The 21221-nt window shown below is 43.5% G+C and overlaps 1 protein-coding gene across 2 annotated transcripts in view; it reads left to right on the top strand.

Moving 5' to 3' along the window:
* The window catches only part of sema5a (sema domain, seven thrombospondin repeats (type 1 and type 1-like), transmembrane domain (TM) and short cytoplasmic domain, (semaphorin) 5A), a 202516-nt gene that overhangs the window by 89228 nt on the left and 92067 nt on the right, over positions 1–21221 (top strand). For both annotated transcript variants that reach the window (XM_068004736.1, XM_068004730.1), the window contains exons 5-6: positions 18407–18469; positions 19629–19727. In XM_068004736.1, coding sequence (XP_067860837.1) covers positions 18407–18469; positions 19629–19727 — 162 coding nt within the window. The remainder of the gene's footprint in view (positions 1–18406; positions 18470–19628; positions 19728–21221) is intronic.

Raw genomic sequence — 21221 nt, 5'->3', positions numbered from 1 at the left:
GTGTCCGCACCGGCTCGAAGAACAACCAGGTGCCTAATCCCACCTTCCAGCACCCGGTCCGTAGCCTTGCAGCTTACAGCACTTTAGGTGCAGGTCCAGGTACTTTTTAAAAGAGTTGAGGGTCCCTGCCTCTACCACCAATTCGGGCATTCCATACACCCACCACTCTCTGGGTAAAAAAGTTTTTCCTCATGTCCCCTCTAATCCTTCCGCCAATCAGCTTAAATCTGTCTATCTTTTCTAAAAGTCAAGTTTCCTGGAATATTTAGTTCCCAACCTTGGTCACCCTGCAAACACATCTCAGTAATGGTCATTATATCAAACCCATTTATCTCTATTTGCGCCATTAACTCATCTATCTTGTTACGAATGCTTCATGCATTCAGATATAGCGCCTTTAATTTTAACTTTTTACTATTTTTCCCTGATGTGACCTTGGTCACTAATTCCCTATTACCCATGTTAAATTCTCTGTCCCTTCCTAGTGCACCCTGCTTGTTTTTACCCAGATCGCTACTCTGCTCTACAGCCTTGACTTTTCTCTTTAGACTTATAAATTTACCCTTACCTGAACCCTCCCCCCACACTGATTAGTTTAAAGCCCTATCTACCACCCTTGTTATTCGATTCGGCAGGACACTGGTCCCAGCCTGGTTTAAGTGGAGCCCGTCCCAATGGAACAGCTCCCTCGTTCCACAGTACTGGTGCCAGTGCCCCATGAATTGAAACCCCTGCTTCCCACACCACTCTTTCAGCCACACATTTAACCATCTAATCTGTTTGTCCCTATACCAATTTGTGTGTGTTTTAGGGAGTAATCCAGAGATTATTACCTTTTGAGGTTCTGCTTTTAAATTGGACCCTAGCTCCTCAAACTCCCTCAGCTGAACCTCATTCCTAGTTCTACATATGTCGTTGGTTCCTATGTGACAATGACAACTGGATCCTCCTCCTCATGGTCCAAGTTCTTTTCGAGCCGTGAGGAGATGTCCTTAACCCTGGCACTGGGCAGGTAACACAGCCTTCGGGACGCCCAGCCTTGACTGCAGAGAACAGTATCTATCCCCCTGACTATACTACCCCTAACACTACCAATACCTTTTCGCTCCCCCCACTTGAATGGCCTCCTGTACCACGTGCCGTGGTCAATTTGCCCATCCTCCCTGCAATCTTTGTTCTCATCCATACAGGTAGCAAGTTCCTCTTTTGTGTTGGACAAGTGCAAAGGCTGAGGCTCCACCACCACTGCACCTGGGGTCCCCATACCTGCCTGACTTGCTGCCACATCCTCCTGTCCCTGACCACTAACCAAATCTAAACCACTACCTAACCTAAGGGATGTAACTGCCTTCTGGGTCAAAGTGTCCAGATAATTCTCACCTCCCTGATGCATCGCAATGTCCGCACCTCGGATTCCAGCTCAGAGCCGAAGTTCTTCGAGTTGCAGACACTTACTGCAGATGTGGTTTCCTGGGATCACGCTGGTCTCCACAAACTCCCACACGCTGCCGTTACGGCACACCACCTGCACTGCCATCCCTACGTAATCTTGTTTTATTTATTTACTTAATTAAAGTTTTTTGTAATTAATTCATTTGATTTATTTTTAAATTCCTGGTTACACCTTCACCATTCTCATCCTGCAATAACGAACATTCAACTATTCAGCCAACTTCTACATCAATGACACACTACAGTACACACTCAGAATCTGCTATAAAACCACATTGTAGACCAAAGTGCCAAATGTGATAAAGGTGATGAATTTAATTCCGAACACAATAAATGCCTTCCATTCATTTCTCACCCAAGTGTCAACCCATGTGCTTTTCTTATAAGAACGTTTCCTAATTCTGGTACGCCCATGAGGTGCTCCCCTAGTGGCCTCAGCAGAGTAGGTGGAATGCTGCTGTTGGTCATGTTGAGATGCTTGAGACGCTCGTGGTCAGTGACTTCTGGGTGGTCGAATCTGTGTGGGCTAAGCTGCAGACTGCTGCGCTCCAGCCATTGCAGGGGCAGTCTGGCCCCGCTGACTTGCTGGCCCCATGGCAGGTATTGGTTGAGGGAGTGACGAAGGAGCAGACGTGCTGATATCCTGGGAGGAGTGCCGCTACCACTCTGGTGGGGTGTGACTCATCACTGCCACTGATCTGCGGGAGAGCAGACTGCAGAAGATGAGTCACTTCTCGACAGCCCCTACCAAAGCTGCAAAGGCTGGGGACACTGACTTTTCCTGTGAGAGCCTGGCTATACCATTCCTGGAGGTGACCACACTCTCCAGGGTAGATTGCAGAGTGATGATGCCATTTGGTTTGACACCACACAGGCTGGAAACTGACTCCTCCATACTTTCAGCCATAGTGCTGAAACCCCTTGGCAGGCCTTCCAATATCTGGTATAACTGCTTGTGTGAGGCAAGCAGTTTTCTTTTCCTGGCTGGGCCCCTGAAGTCTTCATCTCTGTCCTGCTCAGGAGAGCTGGGAGAGGATCTCAACCTCTGGCTAGCTCTCTCTTGGGATGCCCTTGCCACGGCTACCTGCTACTGCTCACTCATGGTGGGTGCTTCACCACGTTCAGACCCCTCTAGCTCACTGCCTGTGCTGGTGCTTGGCAGTGATGGAGCGCGTGTCGGTGCATCATCAGGAGGATTGGCCTCCTTCGAGGTGTCTTCTTTTGCAGGGTCCAGGTTCTGAGAAGGACCTAAAGGAAAGAGAAAAGAGACCAGAGCTAGTATGGCAATGAAAGGCTGGACATTAGCAGGTGACAGTCTTGAGAATGCAGCTTGAAATTGTGAAGCTTGCTGAATATTTACTGTAGTGAATGAAGGTTTACAAGTAATATACAGTCACCCTGCTCAGATAAACCACCAGCCTCTCCTGCCCTGATGCTCATGGCTTTGCTCAGGCCGCTACATTTGGTTGAGGGCTATGTTGTTAGGTACACCTCCTCTGTTCTTGCTCCTTTCCTGGCCATTATGTGCTATCTTGTCCTGCAGAAAGAGAGGATGAGAATTAGTGAGTGGCTGTTGATAAGGTAAGTGGAGAATTGTAGGGCTTATGCGTACAGTGCATGTGCTGAGAGCTGAAGAAGAAGCAGATGGAATGAGGATGGAGAGGTGATGAATGTAAAGTCAAGTGTGTTATTTATCTGATTGCTGTTTGTGGGACTTTGCTGTGTGCAAATCAGCGGCCACATTTCCCTAATTACAACAGCGACCACATTTCAAAAATACTTTATTTGCTGAAAAGCGCTTTGGGACGTCTTCAGGTTGTGAAAGACACTATATAAATCCATTTTCTTTCTTAAAATTGTTTATCATGCAGCCTCTGATCTTCTCATAGGGATACCCACAGGTCCTTAGAAATAGGCACACATATACCGTTCACTGGACAAACTGGCATAGATGACAGATGCAGTATAGCTTTAAGAAGCTCTCAGGAATGCTCTAAGAGGTTTCCTTGCCTTCTTTTGTCCAAACAGCAATATAGCGACTTGCAAAAAGTTACACCAAAACAACAATATACCTTTAAAAGTGATGAATCAACTGAAGGGACTAGGCTTCCATCGTGTTGCTTGTTTTATGTGGTTGCTTAGTGTATAGAACGCTGTTTAGGCACTCCACTTGCCTATGGAGATGTACCCTCATTTGCATGAGAATCAGGGCCTTAATGAGTCTTCTATATTTCTGAGTTATATTATCGAGTGATGTGTGCATCAGATGACACATATGCCTCAGGCTTCCCAACGCACAGTCTTTACCCAGAGAGTGGTTAGAATTGGAACTTGCTACCATGTGGAGTAGTTGAGGTGAATAGCATAGATGCCTTTAAAGGAAAGCTAGATAAGTACATGAGGGAGAAAGGAATAGAAGGATATTCCTTTCTTATCAAGGAATATAAAAATAAATAGCAAAGTATTCTACAGACACATAAATGCCAAAAGAAAAATCCGGATAGGGTTAGGGTCACTAAGGGATGCACATGATAAACTCACAGGTAATGACAGCGAAATGGCGGAAATATTGAATAGTTACTTTGCCTCAATATTTAGCAGGGAACCGTGGTGAGCATGACATTAGAAGCAGAGATCAAAAAAGATATAAAGACATTTAATATGGAAAGGGAGGAGATAATTGATAAACTAATCAAACTTAGAGAGGATAAAACGCCTGGATGGATTGTATCCATGCACATTAAAAGAAGTTAGGGAAGAGATAGCAGAGGCACTATTACATATATTTAAAAAATCATTAGAAAAGGAAATAGTGCCAGAGGACTGGCAGACAGCTAATGTTATTACTATATTTAAAAAGGGAGAAAAGAACAAGTCCAGGGAACTATAGACCAATTAGGTTAACATCGGTGGCAGGAAAGATAATGGAATCCTCACTCAAAGGTAATAGAAAAACATCTAGAAACCAAAAAATATAATAAAGAATAGTCAGCACGGATTTCAAAAGGGAAGGACATGCTTGACCAACCTTATTGAATTCTTTGAAGATGTAACAGAAAGGGTAGACAAGGGTAATGTAGTAGATGTAGTATATTTGGATTTTCAAAAGGCCTTCAATAAAGTACCGCATAATAGACTCATGACTAAGGTCAGAGCATGTGGAGTCAGGGGACAAGTAGCAGATTGGATAGCAAGCTGGCTACAAAACAGAAAACAGAGAGTAGGGGTGAAAGGTAGTTACTCAGACTGGCAAAAGATGGGAAGTGGTGTTCCACAAGGATTGGTGCTGGGACCACTGTTGTTCACCATTTACATAAACGATTTGGACTTGGGAATCTGAAGTACAATTTCTAAATTTGCAGACAACACAAATTGGGGAGTATAGTTAATACTGAGGAGGACTGCGACAAAATACAGGAAGACATTAATAAACTTGCAGAATGGGTGTGTAATTGGCAAATGAATTTCAATATAGATAAGTGTGAGGTATTACATTTTGGTAGGAAGAATAAGTGGGCCACATACTGCTTGGATAATCAGAGTCTAAATGGGATAGAGGAGCAGAGGGATCTGGGGGTACAGATACACAAATCACTAAAAGTAGCGACGCAGGTTACTAAGGCCACAAAAAAAAGCAAACCAAGCACTGGGGTTTATTTCTAGAGGGGTAGAATTGAAAATCAGAAGTTATGTTAAACTTGTATGGAACCTTGGTTAGACCACCCTTGGAGTACTGTGAACAGTTCTGTTCTCCACATTATATAAAGGATGTAGGGGCATTGGAGAGTTTGCAAAAAAGATTCACAAGGATGATACTAGAACTGAGAGGATATACTTATCAGGAAAGGCTGAACAGGCTGGGGCTCTTTTCTCTAGAAAAGATAAGGTTGAGGTGTGATCTGATAGAGGTCTTTAAGATAATGAAAGGGTTTTGCTAGGCTATACTTAGAGAACATGTTTCCACTTGCAGAGGGGACCAGAACTAGGGGCCATAAATATAAGTTAGTCACTAATAAATCCAATAGGGAATTCAGGAGAAACTTCTTTACCCAGATGGTGGTTAGAATGTGGAATTCGCTACCATAAGGAATAGTTGAGGCGACTAGCGTAGATGCATTTAAGGGGAAGCTAGATAAACACGAGGGAGAAAAGAATAGAAGGATATGCTGATGGGGTTGGATGAAATAGGGAGGGCGGAGGCTTGTGTGGAGCACAAACACCGGCATGGACCTTTTGGGCTGAATGGTCTGTTTCTGTGCTGTAAATCCCATGCAACTCTATGTAGTAGTACTATGAGCACTAAAGATGGTATTGTCAGCTCCAGTGGTTTTACAAATGATAAAATTCACACTCCAAGATGCCAAAAAGTTATAGGTAAATTAGCTGTACTATACAGCATTAATAACATACCGAAACTCAAGTGGGCTGCCACTCCAGAGCCGCTATGCATATTTCTGGGAAGGGACAGCATGCAATTTAATGGAGCACACAGCAAACTAATGTGTGGATAAGCAGCATTTTACTGTATGTTTTGGTGTAATGAGTCTTGGCTCAGTGGTAGAACTCTTGCCTTTGAGTTGGAAAGTTGTGGGTTCAAGCCGTGCTCCAGAGTTTCGTGTGCATAATCCAGGCTGTCATTTTAATGCAGTACAGAGGGAGTGGATGAGACATTATACTACCTTTCAGGTGGAAATAAAAAATCCCATGGCGTTATTCGAATAAGAACAGGGACTTCTCCCAATGTCCTGGCAATTTTTATCCCTCAACCAACATCACTAACACAGATTATTTGCTCATTTATCTCATTGTTGTTTGTAGGACCTTGCTGTGTCCAAATTGGATGCCACATTACAACAGTGACTACACTTCAAAAGTACTTAATTGGCTGTGAAGTGCTTTGTGACGTCCTGAGATTATGAAAGGCACTATATAAATACAAGTTCTATCTTTATGTCCCCGTGATCTGATGGACATTGGGTGACACCCTTTCATTTTGAAGCTTGTTGCAGCTTCTGTGGCTGTAGTTTAGTTTTAGCTGCAGGATCCAATGAGATAAAATAGATCTAAGAATGTGCAGGTTTGTGTCTACCCTTTATGTGTGTAAAGTACTAACTGAAATAGTACATGTTGGGTTACATTTCCTCTCAGAAGAAGTGCGTGTGCTCTGTAATATCTAATAAAGGAAGCAAAACAATCAAATCCCTGGAATTATCAGCTTTGCCATGTCAGTGATCTTGAGAAATGCTGTTTGCTTTCACCAGTTTTGCGTGAGACTCCTGGAGCCCTGATTCTCATGCAAATATGAAGTGGTCTCCATAATGCAAGTGGAGATTTGAGAATTGATATTTGTATTTATTGTTTTCTGACAGATTTTCTGTTGCTCCATATATTCCCTCAGGTTAGATGTAAGATGTGTTTAAATATTAGTTTGTACGAATGGCATAAAATATCCAAAGCCATATTAGTATATGCAGTCATTTTGCAGATAAATCATTTCTCTATACAGTGAAAAGTTCAAATTCTTTGGACTCATGTTAATACAGGAGCAGAAAAAGTCATTGTGATCCATTTGGCCTGTGTTAAAGTCAAAAGAAAACAGACTATACTCTGTCTCTTGTATCCGTCAATTGTTCATTTTGCCATTAAACTATCTAGCCATCTCTTGAAATTGCTGACACTGTCCACCACCATGGTCTGTCCGGGCAGTCTATTCCACACATTGACCACCCACTATGTGAAGCTGTTAAATCCAAAGTGTCTGCTCACCTTCCCTCTTCTGAATTTGGGCCAGTGCCCCGGTTATAAAATTTATGGTTGGTCCCATTAGAATCTTGAAAATGTCAATAAGCATTCCCCTAAGCCATATTTTCTCCAATGTGAACAGTCTCATTTTCCTTAGTTTATTCTCATACTGGGGGTTAGGCCCCTGAGCTATCGGTTTAATTACCCTTCTCCACACCCTTCCCAAAGCCATGATATTCCTATTGTCTGGTGACCAGAACTGTAGACAGTACTTCAAGTGGGAATGAACCAAGCTCACTATAACCATGTGGGATTTATGTTCCACCCCTCTCAGTATACACCTTATTCGCCTAGCCTACTTCAGTTGCACAATGTGTTGATGATTTTAATGAGCTATCTACCAATACCCATAGATCTCTCTCGTGTTGTATTCTGTATTCTGTTACCTTATATTGCCCGTGCTTATTCTGCTTCCTAGACTTATCACCTTGCTTCTGTCTGCATTAAACAACATCTGACACTTAATCAAAAGCAAAATACTGCAGATGCTGGAAATCTGAAATAAAAACAGAAAATGCTGGAAAAGCTCAGCAAGTGAGGCAACATCTGTGGAGAAAGAAACAGTTAACAAGAGTGATTAAATGACAAAAGGGATGATGGTGCAAGGCAAGGAGACAGGTTAAGAAACAAAAGATGGGTCTAGTGTAGCTGTAAATGGCAACAGCAGAACCATTACCAGCACTTGCTGTCCGAAAAAATGGGAGCAGTGGTTATGATCTGAAGTTATTGAAATCAGTGTTGAGTCCGGAAGGTTGTAAAGTGCCTAATCGAAAGATGAGGTGCTGTTCCTCGAGCTTCCGTTGAGCTTCTTTGGAACAATGTAAGAGGCCGAGGACAGAGAGGTCAGAGTAGGAGTGGGACGGAGAATTAAAAAGGCAAGCGACCGGCAGGTCAGGGTCACACTTGCGGACAGAGCGTTCAGCAAAGCGATCGCCCAGTCTGCGTTTGGCCTCCCCAATGTAGAAGAGACCGCATTGTGAGCAGCGAATACAGTATACTAAATTGAAAGAAGTACAAGTAAATCACTGTTTCACCTGGAAGGAGTATTTGGGGCCCTGAATGGTGGGAAGGGAGGTGGTGAAGGGGCAGGTGTTCCATCTCCTCTGCTCGCACGGGAAGGTGCCGTGGGGAGGAGAGCGGGTGTTGGGGGTGATGGAAGAGTGGACCAGAGTGTCGCGGAGGAAGTGGTCTCTTCGGAATGCTGAAAAGGGAGGGGAGGGGAAGGTGTGTTTGGTGGTGGGATTGTGCTGGAGGTGGCGGAGGATGATTTGTTGAATGTGGAGGCTGGTGGGGTGGAAGGTGAGGACAAGGGGGACCCTATTATGGTTCTGGGAGGGAAGGGAAGGGGGTGAGGATAGAAGTGCAAGAAGTAGGACGGACACGGTCAAGGGCCCAGTCAACTACAGTGGAGGGGAATCCTTGGTTGAGGAAAAAGGAAGACATATTGAAAGCAATGGTGTGGAAGGTGGCATCATCAGAACAGATGTGAAGAGGGAGAAACTGGGAGAAGGGAATAGAGTCCTTACAGGAAGCAGGGTGGGAGGAAGGTAGCTGTGGGAGTCGGTGAGCTTATAATAGATATTGGTTGACAGCCTATCCCCAGAAATGGAGATAGAGAAGTCGGAGAAGGGAGGGAAGAGTCGGAGGTGTGAAGGCGAGGGAAGGGTGGAACTTGGAAGCAAAGTTGACAAAATTTTCCAGTTCGGGGCGAGAGCAGGAAGCAGCACCGATACAATCCTCAATGTGCCGGAAAAAGAGGTGAGGGAGGGGACCTGAGTAGGACTGGAACAAGGAATGTTCCACTTATCCCACAAAAGGGCAGGCATAGCTAGGACCTATACAGGTTTCCATAGCGTCACCTTTTATTTGGAGGAAGTGAGTGGAGTCAAAGGAGAAGTTGTTCAACGCAAGAACAAGTTCAGCCAGGCGGAGGAGGGTGGTGGTGGATGGGGACTGTTTGGGCCTCCGTTCAAGGAAGAAGCGGAGGGCCTGCAGGCCGTCCTGGTGGGGGATGGAGATGTAGAGGGACTGGACGTCCATGGTGAAAAGGAGATGGTTAGGGTCGGGAAACTGGAAACCGTTAAAGTGGTGAGGGCATCGGAAGAGACGTGGATGTACATCTGACACTTCTTAGCACAAAGAATTGAGTTACGAGGATAGACTGGAGAAACTATGGTTCTTGACTGTTTGAAAGGAAGCGACTAAGAGTGGACCTTATAGAAGATTCAAGATAGTAAATGGTATAGAGGAGATAAATTTGGAATACTACTTCAAAACAAACCAACACACTAGGGCGTAGGCTAAAACTGGTGAAACCAGAATTTAAGACAGATGTCAAGAAGAATTTCTTTCTGCAAAGAGTGATCAACACATGGATTAGCTTTCCAGACAGGGTAGTGGAAAGGAGAACCCTGCACTCATTCAAGTTATGAATAGATGGGAAAATATAAATGGCCTCCCTCATCTGTATTTATCTTGTGTGAACTTTTGATCTTGTGCCATATGAATTATTCCTGGGTCACAAACTAACCAACTGAAAACAACTTAACTGAACTTCAGACTGCATGTGCTATATACAGGGTACATTTTCTATCATGTAACATCTGCAAAAATAATTATTTACTGTTGAACATCACAAAATTGAATTAGAAAAAAAGCTACTAAAGCACAGAAGTGTTTTTTAAATGATAATAAATGTTCCAGAATTTCTATGATGGAAAATGGGCCAGGGAACTGCACTAAAGGTTTTTATTGGCCTCCGATCCCTTATTTCAGTTCAACATATTATACAATTGAGAGATAGTGCTCAAATTAGAAATTGGCTGCTCCGAGTTTCTATCTACTAATTCAAAATTGTACCTCAGATCCTGTTCCAGTATCCTGAGATGGTTGCTAGACTATTTTTGTACTGTTTCTCTTTCCTCCTATCTGTGCCTTCACCACCATTTTTATAATGACTCTGCTCAATCCTCCCTACACCCATCCTTCTAGTTCCTCAGTTTTTGTCACCTAACCATTACTTCTTGACTTCTCTTGTCTTCTGGCTATCTACAGTCTTTATGGTATCCCGCACTGTGGCCTAAGGCCCTTCACTTAGGTTTCTGAATGAAAAAGTAATTATAAGAGTCATGCATCTTCTTATGGCCAGCTTAAGACTGTCTTGGACAGATGACCTACTGATTCTCTTGGTCCGGGAGCAGTATCCATTATGGTGGTGGGGTGGGTGGGGAATGACTAAAAAGAAAGGGGAGAAAATCAACTGATAAAATTTGGGTTAAAAAAAAACCTTTATTAACACAGGAATGGCTCATTTTACATGTTAGAAATGAAACTCAGGGTTCTGATATAAATAAATCTTTATTGTTACATCTTTAATATTCTTCAAAGTGACCTGTACTAAAGCATTGAATGTGGCTTGGTAGGAACAATTTCAAAAATACTTGTTGGGTTGCATGGAAACCAAAGCAGCTGGTGTAGGTGAGTGGTAAGGGTACCTGTAAGGAACAATGTAGCACATATTTTCTCTGGTTTCCAGGCAGGCTGATAAGATAAGTGTAGTTTTCACTGGTTGACACTCATACAGAAGTTACTCCTAGTCCTAGGTAAGTATAAACCTAGTGGTTCAAAGAGTATGCTGCATATTGTGCAGGCCAAACCAGTGAGGATAAAATATTGGCTCATATGGTCTCAAATGAGTTGTACAGGGCCATGGATTGCTACAGCCAATATTAGCTTCATAGGCAGCTTTACTACTGTTTTGTTGTGAGATCAAGGACTTGTCAGTAGTTTGATGCAACTCATCACTTTCTCTGAGTCAGTGCCAGTGTTGGTGTACAGAAAGATGAGGTGTCCCGAATTAATTCTATCATTTAGAACCATGTAACTATTTAATGTGGGAAGTAGGAAAGAGCAAGTCAGATGGGGTTCTTTTACTGATGAATGTATTTTAGTAGCTCTTAGCCAGGCTGCTAGCTGCGACACTCAGTGATAGTGGAGCTTTCCATCTCAAAGGATAGGAGAGCAAACAGGACCAGATTTTCCCTGCAGAGCTGCACATCATCCTGCTCAGTCATAGATCATCCAAATCTGGAAGTTAAGGAGATATCTATGGTTTAGAATGTGACCAGAAGGAATCTAATGAAGAATGGGATAAATATAATTTAACCATTTATTAATTTTAAATGGTAAAAGTAAAATTAAATATTGCTCTTTTATGGAAGTCCAAATTCCTTAGTTTCATATAAAAACATTTGTCTGTTCAATTGTATGATTTCATGTATTTCCTAATTTAAAGTCGGGGGGGGGGGGGGGGTGGGGGAAGTCCAGGGAGAGTACTTCTAGTTTAAAGTACTTCCACAATGTCTGTGTAAAAAAATACATAATTATTTTAAAATAAATTCTGAAATTTATTTCCTCAAGGCCACTACAGTGATGCTTCTGGCGTGGAGGAACGATCTGCGACTCAAGTGGCTCCATTCATTTTAATGTGCTCCAACTTCAGACCAGCCTGGGAGCCAATCCTCAGCTGCCCGACCCAGGGAGAACATACTGCAGGCAAAGAATCAAGCTCAACCAGCTGGTAGCATGTTTTCTCGGGGTTGGGTGGCTCTGGATCAGCTCTCAGGCTGGTACTAAGTTGTGACCTTTTCCTCTTTAGGGACTTATTTACTCAATTCAGTCTGCGGTGGAGAGATTTATGTGAAATGTAAAGTTTAATTCAATCCTTGGTGAGGTACGGCTGGGTCTGTTTCACATTCTGATACTTGTGAGGCCTGTGCTGCATGAAGTACTGTAAGTGATTTTAATTGTGTATACAAATGCTTATTTATAGTCAGCCTATAACATGCTGCTGAGAAAGGTGGAAATTGAAACGAATTATCACCAATGTATTGCAGTTATTTATGCTGCATTTTAGATGTTATTTTCAATCCTTCTACAGTATAATGGATGACAGATAACTAATTTTATAAATAAAATATACGTGCTGTGCATTCTACTCCCCCATAGGGGCAATTTGTTACAAAACAGCTTGTGTATTCAGTGTAGACGGGCTGGTGATAACAACTGCAGTACTAATGACAAAAAAAATAAATTACACCAGGCAAGAGACAAGGACAGAAGTTTTAAAAAAATCGTCTGCGCAGATGTACTGATCTTCTGGGAATTCATCAGTCTCGATGCTCCTGATTGAGGGGGTGGGGGGGGGGAAGAGAGTAGGTGGCAGAACTGAATATCTTCACAATCAAACTTTCACTGTGTGATTTCATAGCATCAAAACAACATTTCAAGTGTAGTAAAATCAAAAACGGTAGTGACTTAAAAGGCAATTTCTGACACTTGCAAATAATAATTATCATTATAAATAAGAGGTACTATTAAGAGGTATAAATGACAGCTTTAAGTGTGCAGTTTATGTGTCTATCTAACGACCCTTGCTAGTAATTGGTTTGGTTTGTGTCATGATTACAAGTCTGGTATGGGGTTGAGCTGAAACCCAAACCGCATGAATTTCATTGAGGGCAGCAGGTTGGAGAGAGGAGCAATAAAATACAATCCAAGTGTCACAAAGCAAACAGATGGAACAGTAGTTGGCTTCCATGAAAGTATTTTTTTTTCTGCTACTAACTTTTAACATTGACAAGGCATGAAATAACAGAAATTTGGAAAGATACATGCACCTACATACTGAATTTGCAGCATTTTGACAAAAAAATGCAACATGGTTGTGAAGAGAATGATATTGTTTACAGAAAGCCTCATGTTCCCAGAAAGATGTAGGGACCTCAAAGTGATGTGATAAGCTTCAACGTAGAAAATATTGCTGTAGTTTTGTGGTGTTGCATAGTTGGAAGTGAACTGTCAGCATGTTATTGAAAGGCAGTTCCTGATGCCAATTACATTCTACGTATTCAGTAATTCAAACAGCTGCTGAGTCCACAGGGTAGCCACTTCAAGCAGTCACTGGAGTGCTGCCATTTCAATTTGTATAGAACACGCTGTGCCACAGGCCTCATTCCATCGAGCCCAGCTCCATTTTATAAGACCCTGTGTACAGTAGCTGCAGTAAATCTGCCTGGTCAGATTGGGATAAAAAATTCAGTCCAGAAAGCTGATGAGTTCACAACGTTTCAGTTAAAAAAAGCCTAACAGTTGAAATACTCCTCTTAATCACGGTAGTAAATTTATTCATAAAACTGTTTTTGTGGTTGGGCTTTCTTCTTTTTGTAAATCTCACTGAACCATTTCAAACAAGTAACTTCTATGCATTTTTGGTACCCTTTGCGCAGTGTGAGGAATGTAATGTGTGCTTTTGGCCTTATCATATAATGATTGTTTCATTTAAACCCATTGACAACCTACAAATAAATGGTGAACTGCCTTCCACTGACACCTTCCTTATTCCTACTGGAGGTCCCAATCTTAAAGAAATAAAAAGAACAGTGATCCATCATTGAGCTTCTGCAAGTTGATTTCTCCCACAACTGGTGTTCTCCCCTCCTCTCCTGAAGGCATTGACTTGCTGGGATATGGTTCCCTGGGGCAACAGGCACCCTCCAGCACCTCACTCAAGTGGCCATTCTTGTTAAACCAAGAGAGTGTGTGGGCAGGCTGTTCAATCAGAGGCACAGGCACAATGGGCCAAATGGCTTCCTTCTGTACTGTATGAGTCTATGATTCTAAGATTCTGTGAGGAGGTATCACAGCTGTACCCATCCAAACTCCATACAACTACACTTTCCAGCAGGGTCACTCTCTAGGCCAAGGGTGCTGAGTCCCCGAATACAGAGATTAGTGCTTGCCTTATTTTAAATTTATGAAATAGATGCGGAAATGGTCAAATGGATCATTTCAGTATGAGTCTTGCAGCTCCCAAGTGTTCTAGAGTTTTTAAGGCTCAATAAAACAGTCTCAGTAATGAGAATATTTATTTCTGAAAGGAAGAGAGTAAATGTTTAAATATGAGGGTCCTGAATTTCTCCAGCGGTTGTCCCGATCTCCTGCCATAACTTCAGCAGGAGATCGCCAGAACTCCTGAAGAATGATGTTAACAGCCACGTTCAGCTGTTTGTCGTTTCTCAGGGGGTTCTGCTGATCTCTTGCTAAAGTTATAGCCGGAGATTGGGAGATATCTTAAGAAATTCAGGGCCAAGGTGTCTTGTACTGAGTTCCTCTGGATGTATTTCTAGGACATCATCTCAGTAAAACACTAAGATTATGCCTTTGTGATTACTATTCTGAAACTAATTAAAATATAAAAGCACCGACTGCTTAAAAAACTATGGGGCCGAAAATCTGCGGGTTGCGATCCCAGAGGTTACTCCAGGATCTTGCCTGCCGTGCCTTCCAGAGCTGACCCCGCCGGATTGTGAGGAGTCAGCAGGAGGGTACCTTGATACTGTAGGACAGATGGGCGCAAGGTGGGCACATCTGTAGTGTTTACCTGACCGTTGGTGGAAGGGGTGTTACCCAGGCCAATCCCCAACTCTGGTCATGCTCTCCATGGACCCCCGTGTTGTGGGGGGGGCCATCTTTAAAACATTTGTCAAAAGAAAATACTTAGGGGAAATCTCATGGCATCAGGTCAAACATGGGCAAGGAAACCTCCTGCTGATTACCACCTACCGTCCTCCCTCAGCTGATGAATCAGTCCTCCTCCATGTTGAGCACCACTTGGAGGAAGCACTGAGGGTAGCAAGGGCACAAAATGTACTCTGGGTGGGGGACTTCAATGTCCATCACCAAGAGTGGCTCGGTAGCACCACTACTGACCGAGCTGGCCGAGTCCTGAAGGACATAGCTGCTAGACTGGGCCTGCGGCAGGTGGTGAGCGAACCAACACGAGGGAAAAACTTACTTGACCTCATCCTCACCAATCTACCTGTCGCAAATGCATCTGTCCATAACAGTATTGGTAGGAGTGACCACCGCACAGTCCTCGTGGAGATGAAATCCCGTCTTCGCACTGAGGACACCATCCAACGTGTCGTGTGGCACTACCACCGTGCTAAATGGGATAGATTCAGAACAGATCGAGCAGCTCAAAACTGGGCAACCATGAGGCGCTGTGGGCCATCAGCAGCAGCAGAATTGTATTCCAGCACAATCTGTAACCTCATGGCCCGGCATATTCCTCACTCTACCATTACCAACAAGCCAGGGGATCAACCCTGGTTCAATGAGGAGTGTAGAAGGGCATGCCAGGAGCAGCACCAGGCGTACCTAAAAATGAGGTGCCAACCTGGTGAAGCTACAACTCAGGACTACATGCATGCTAAACAGCGGAAGCAACATGCTATAGACAGAGCTAAGCGATTCCACAACCAACGGATCAGATCAAAGCTCTGCAGTCCTGCCACATCCAGTCGTGAATGGTGGTGGACAATTAAACAACTAACGGGAGGAGGAGGCTCTGCAAACATCCCCATTCTCAATGATGGCGGAGTCCAGCACGTGAGTGCAAAAGACAAGGCTGAAGCGTTTGCAACCATCTTCAGCCAGAAGGGCCGAGTGGATAATCCATCTCGGCCTCCTCCCGATATCCCCACCATCACGGAAGCCAGTCTTCGGCCAATTCGATTCACTCCACGTGATATCAAGAAACGGCTGAGTGCACTGGATACAGCAAAGGCTATGGGCCCCGACAACATCCCAGCTGTAGTGCTGAAGACTTGTGCTCCAGAACTAGCTGCGCCTCTAGCCAAGCTGTTCCAGTACAGCTACAACACTGGCATCCACCCGACAATGTGGAAAATTGCCCAGGTATGTCCTGTCCACAAAAAGCAGGACAAATCCAATCCGGCCAATTACCGCCCCATCAGTCTACTCTCAATCATCAGCAAAGTGATGGAAGGTGTCGTCGACAGTGCTATCAAGCGGCACTTACTCACCAATAACCTGCTCACCGATGCTCAGTTTGGGTTCCGCCAGGACCACTCGGCTCCAGACCTCATTACAGCCTTGGTCCAAACATGGACAAAAGAGCTGAATTCCAGAGGTGAGGTGAGAGTGACTGCCCTTGACATCAAGGCAGCATTTGACCGAGTGTGGCACCAAGGAGCCCTAGTAAAATTGAAGTCAATGGGAATCAGGGGGAAAACTCTCCAGTGGCTGGAGTCATACCTAGCACAAAGGAAGATGGTAGTGGTTGTTGGAGGCCAATCATCTCAGCCCCAGGGCATTGCTGCAGGAGTTCCTCAGGGCAGTGTCCAAGGCCCAACCATCTTCAGCTGCTTCATCAATGACCTTCCCTCCATCATAAGGTCAGAAATGGGGATGTTCGCTGATGACTGCACAGTGTTCAGTTCCATTCGCAACCCCTCAGATAATGAAGCAGACCGAGCCTGCATGCAGCAAGACCTGGACAACATCCAGGCTTGGGCTGATAAGTGGCAAGTAACATTCGCGCCAGATAAGTGCCAGGCAATGACCATCTCCAACAAGAGAGAGTCTAACCACCTCCCCTTGACATTCAACGGCATTACCATTGCCGAATCCCCCACCATCAACATCCTGGGGGTCACCATTGACCAGAAACTTAACTGGACCAGCCATATAAATACTGTGGCTACGAGAGCAGGTCAGAGGCTGGGTATTCTGCGGCGAGTGACTCACCTCCTGACTCCCCAAAGCCTTTCCACCATCTACAAGGCACAAGTCAGGAGTGTGATGGAATACTCTCCACTTGCCTGGATGAGTGCAGCTCCAACAACACTTAAGAAGCTCGACACCATCCAAGATAAAGCAGCCCGCTTGATTGGCACCCCATCCACCACCCTAAACATTCACTCCCTTCACCACCGGCGCACTGTGGCTGCAGTGTGCACCATCCACAGGATGCACTGCAGCAACTCGCCAAGGCTTCTTCGACAGCACCTCCCAAACCCGCGACCTCTACCACCTAGAAGGACAAGGGCAGCAGGCGCATGGGAACAACACCACCTGCACGTTCCCCTCCAAGTCACACACCATCCCGACTTGGAAATATATCGCCGTTCCTTCATTGTCGCTGGGTCAAAATCCTGGAACTCCCTTCCTAACAGCACTGTGGGAGAACCATCACCACACGGACTGCAGCGGTTCAAGAAGGCGGCTCACCACCACCTTCTCGAGGGCAATTAGGGATGGGCAATAAATGCCGGCCTTGCCAGCGACGCCCACATCCCGTGAACGAATAAAAAAAATTAAAAAAATTAAGCTTCTTCCTTGGCCAGGTCCTCCAATTTTCGCTCTTCTTGAAGCCAGCACAACTCAGCTCACTCTGTCCCTGCCTCCACTGATAACACAAGGTACCGACTAAGTAAAATGAGCAGCAACTCTTGGCAGTAGGGAGTTCGTGTCCCAGGCTCTGGCTGCTTGCTGTCACTTGCTTTGTTAGAGGCAGACTGAGGTTCTACTCCTTACAAGACAAATAGGAAACTCCCGGAAGTGGCAGACACCCGAAGCAACTGGGTCTCCCCTGTTTTCCGAGGGGTTCTTCCTGTTTCCTGCCAGAGTTTCTCCGCTGGAAACCCTCAGCAATTTCGTCCCTGATAAACTTTGGAGCTTAAATGTTGGTGTTATGTTATTTGTGAATTGGACTTTATTCTTCAATAGATGCACTCTTCAATCTATCAGATTTTCAGTATCAATTTTTTTGTGAGTATGTGGAAGTGTCCAAAAGATGTAAAAGAAAAAGAGTAAGAGAAGTGAACAAAGGGGAGAAGTTTAGAGATCTTGTAACACATGCCAATGGACAGTGTAAGTGTTTTATAATAGAAAGGCTATAGAAATACACGTGTGGATAGAAACTTGTATATGTGCATTTTCAATTAATACATTTCAACTCTTTATGTGTTTGGCTTCCCTTGCAATACTTAGCTGCACCATCTGTGTAGGAGCTAAAGAACATCTGTTAGAAATGCATGCTTATTGATGTTAATAGATGAAGCCTGTCTCACCACAACATTGAGCCAATTAATTTCAAGTCCTTTTCTATGCGTATGTGTGGGAACCTTAAATCTGTGGAATTATTTTTCACAAAGACGGTACACTATTTCTTAATTAGAACCTGCTCATCATAGGTCAGGATACAGTCAGCGTAGGCACTGAGGAACGTGTTATGGTGTTGGATATGGCCTTAACTGTAACTTTGTGATTTCTTTTCTCTCTTTAGGGAGTGGAATGGCGTTCAGACAAGACGACGAAAAGAAGCTGTTTCAGTAAAGGCAAAACTGAGGTAGGTGGCAATTGTTCTCCAGGGAATAAGGCAGGGTTCTGTCCCACGAGGTGAGTGGGAGCTCGGGCTGCTGCCTCACACAGGGTGGCATCTTTCCAACAGCAATGTAAGCAAACACTTTCAACACAAAGGCCACAGAATTTCTAATCAGATCCCGAGGCACATTTAGAAAGATCCCACATTGTATTTCAATACCATGAATACCAACCATTTGTGCTTCTAACATGTCTGGAATGTCAGCATTAAAAAAACACTTCAATGTCTGTTACTCGATATACATTCTGTGTTGCTTTTTAATATGTTGATGTGAAAACTGGGTTAAAATCTGTGCACGGCGGTTTCAGATCTCTGTTGAAATCAATATCACCGAGTGATAATCACTTGTTGGTTGAATATCTCAGCCTTTTTAATTAGTTATCAGTATAAAGTAATATACAGGGTTACTCCTCTTGCGCGCCCCCCCAATTTTTAATTTCTTTGTGATTTGGGATAACAATACTTTATGCATTTAAGAAAATTCTATTCGTAGTGGGATGGTGGGAGGAGTTGCCTCATATATAATAATTGAGGGGCCGGGGCAAACCCAAGATCAAGCAGGAAGTAGCCTGGGTTTACAATCCGCGTATATTAAGCTGCGTGTTAAAAGATATTTAAATTCAGTGCTGCCTAGATTCAAGTGTTTTATGACTGGAAAGCATTGGCCCTGCCATTGGTGAAGATGAACTTTTGCCATCTGACCCAGAGCAGAAAGGCCATCCCTTATTCCAGGGAAAACACGTAAGTGAAGTTCTGACCTGTTGAGTTCTTGATCTGCTTCGAGTTATCCGGATTATTGCACCAAATTATCTTTAGGGAATCAGAAATGAGTGTTAATTACTGTCAATTACATAAGACACCCACATAACATTCAATAGGACTCGAAGTGTTCACTGAATGCTACCAAAATTGCAGTGAGTGCACCACCTACACAAAGATAGGTTCCTAAAGATTCAGTCAATGCCAGTAACTGAGATGTGATTCTTTCAGTTGATTAAATTGCATAATAATGACCATTTGTGGATATCTGAAGCTTATTACAGACCAATTGAAAAAATGAAGTGCAAACTAAAACTTATGTTTTGGTAATTTTTTTTGCTAAAGCTGCCATGTGTTATTGCAGGAGGAATGTCAGAATTACATCCGGGTCCTCCTTATCAACAGAAACAGGGTCTTCACCTGTGGAACTAATGCATTTACTCCCATATGCACCAATCGGACGGTAATTGCAATCAATTCGTTCCCTGCATGTGTCTCAACCATAATTACAATTAAACCAGAATGTGATTGATTAAGTTCAAAGATACAGCATCATTTCATTTCCACTTTATCCTGGCCCAGTGCAATATCTTAAATCTACACAGGATGTGATTTCATTTGCAACCTCCATGTGGTTTCTTAAAAAATTTAGTTAATTTATAAAGGCTTTGACTCCATTTTAATTCTGTATCAATTTTTAACAGGTTGAAAAGATACGTGTAGAAAAACAGATGGCAATAATTTAGTCCACAGCATCTGATAATGTCGTAATCCACGAAAGTGAAACTGAAATGGTTCATGGGGAGGCATAAACTCCTGAGATCGAGTTATTATGTGTATTGTAAAATATAAAAAATATATGGTTTTAAAAAAAAATGAAAACAGAATAGCCCCAAAATTATCGGGGTTGGAGAGGGTGGAAGGCAAGATTTTCCCCTGGGAGGGGTCAGGAATTTGAGGCAGAAGCCGGTTATGCTGGGACTCCACCCCATCCCTAATTGCCCTTGACAAGGTGGCACTGCAGTCCATGTGGTGAAGGTAATCCCACAGTGCTATTAGGTAGGGGGTTCCAGGATTTTGACTCATATATAATGTGGGTATCACCCTGTGAAGCCAGAGGGGATTTGTTACACAAAATTAGATGATGTAATACAAAAAACAGTGATGGAGCCTACAGGGTGCTTGATGAAACTAATGGTGTCCTGGGATTGTGTTTGCTTTAAACATTAGGTGAAAAGGCATAGCTTCTTTTATTGACATCCAGGGTAGTTTTTCATTCAGAAAGCTAACCACTCCATTAGTAAGGTATAAGAATTTCTTTCATACAAGTTGGCTAGTAGTCTGCCCTGCGATGTAGCTTCTAAGAATTCTTAATTTAAAGGCAGATGTTTAATTTTTGGCACATAGCTTTGCAATCTTTTTCCCAACGTTCCCTGTGTTGAAGATCAAAATGAGACTGAGGGACTGGTTAAAACACTCCTTTTTCACTTCTTGAACCTGGGTTAAAATTCAGCTGGAAAACAGTGAAGGTCTGCTCTCCCTGCCAAGTATAAAGACCAACATGTAATTAGTTTGGATAGTTCCATGAAACAAAACTGTCTTGAATCATTATTAAACTGGCAATCTCACTCAGTGCCCATAAGGATGGTTGGCATGGAAAATGAGGGTGCAACACTGCATTTAGGTACTTTTCTGAATTTGGGACTAAAATAGGATAACCTGTGATATACCTAACATGGGCATGATTAATGCTGACTGCAAATGAAAAGATTGAGCAAGTGTTCCTTTTCTCGGTCCCCTCACCATTAAAAAGAGATAGATATAAGTCACAGAAACTGTTGCTTTAGATTTACTTTATCAATGGGGAAGCTAATGAAACACGAGAGGGAGAAAGGAATAGAAGGCTATGCTGATAGGGCTAGACAAAGAGGGATAGGAGGAGGCTCGTGTGGAGCAT

Source organism: Heptranchias perlo, chromosome 2 (assembly GCF_035084215.1).
Source record: "Heptranchias perlo isolate sHepPer1 chromosome 2, sHepPer1.hap1, whole genome shotgun sequence".
NCBI classification, from domain to species: Eukaryota; Metazoa; Chordata; class Chondrichthyes; order Hexanchiformes; family Hexanchidae; genus Heptranchias; species Heptranchias perlo.
Note: the sequence above shows the minus strand (reverse complement) of the source record. Positions and strands in the feature narration are given on the sequence as shown.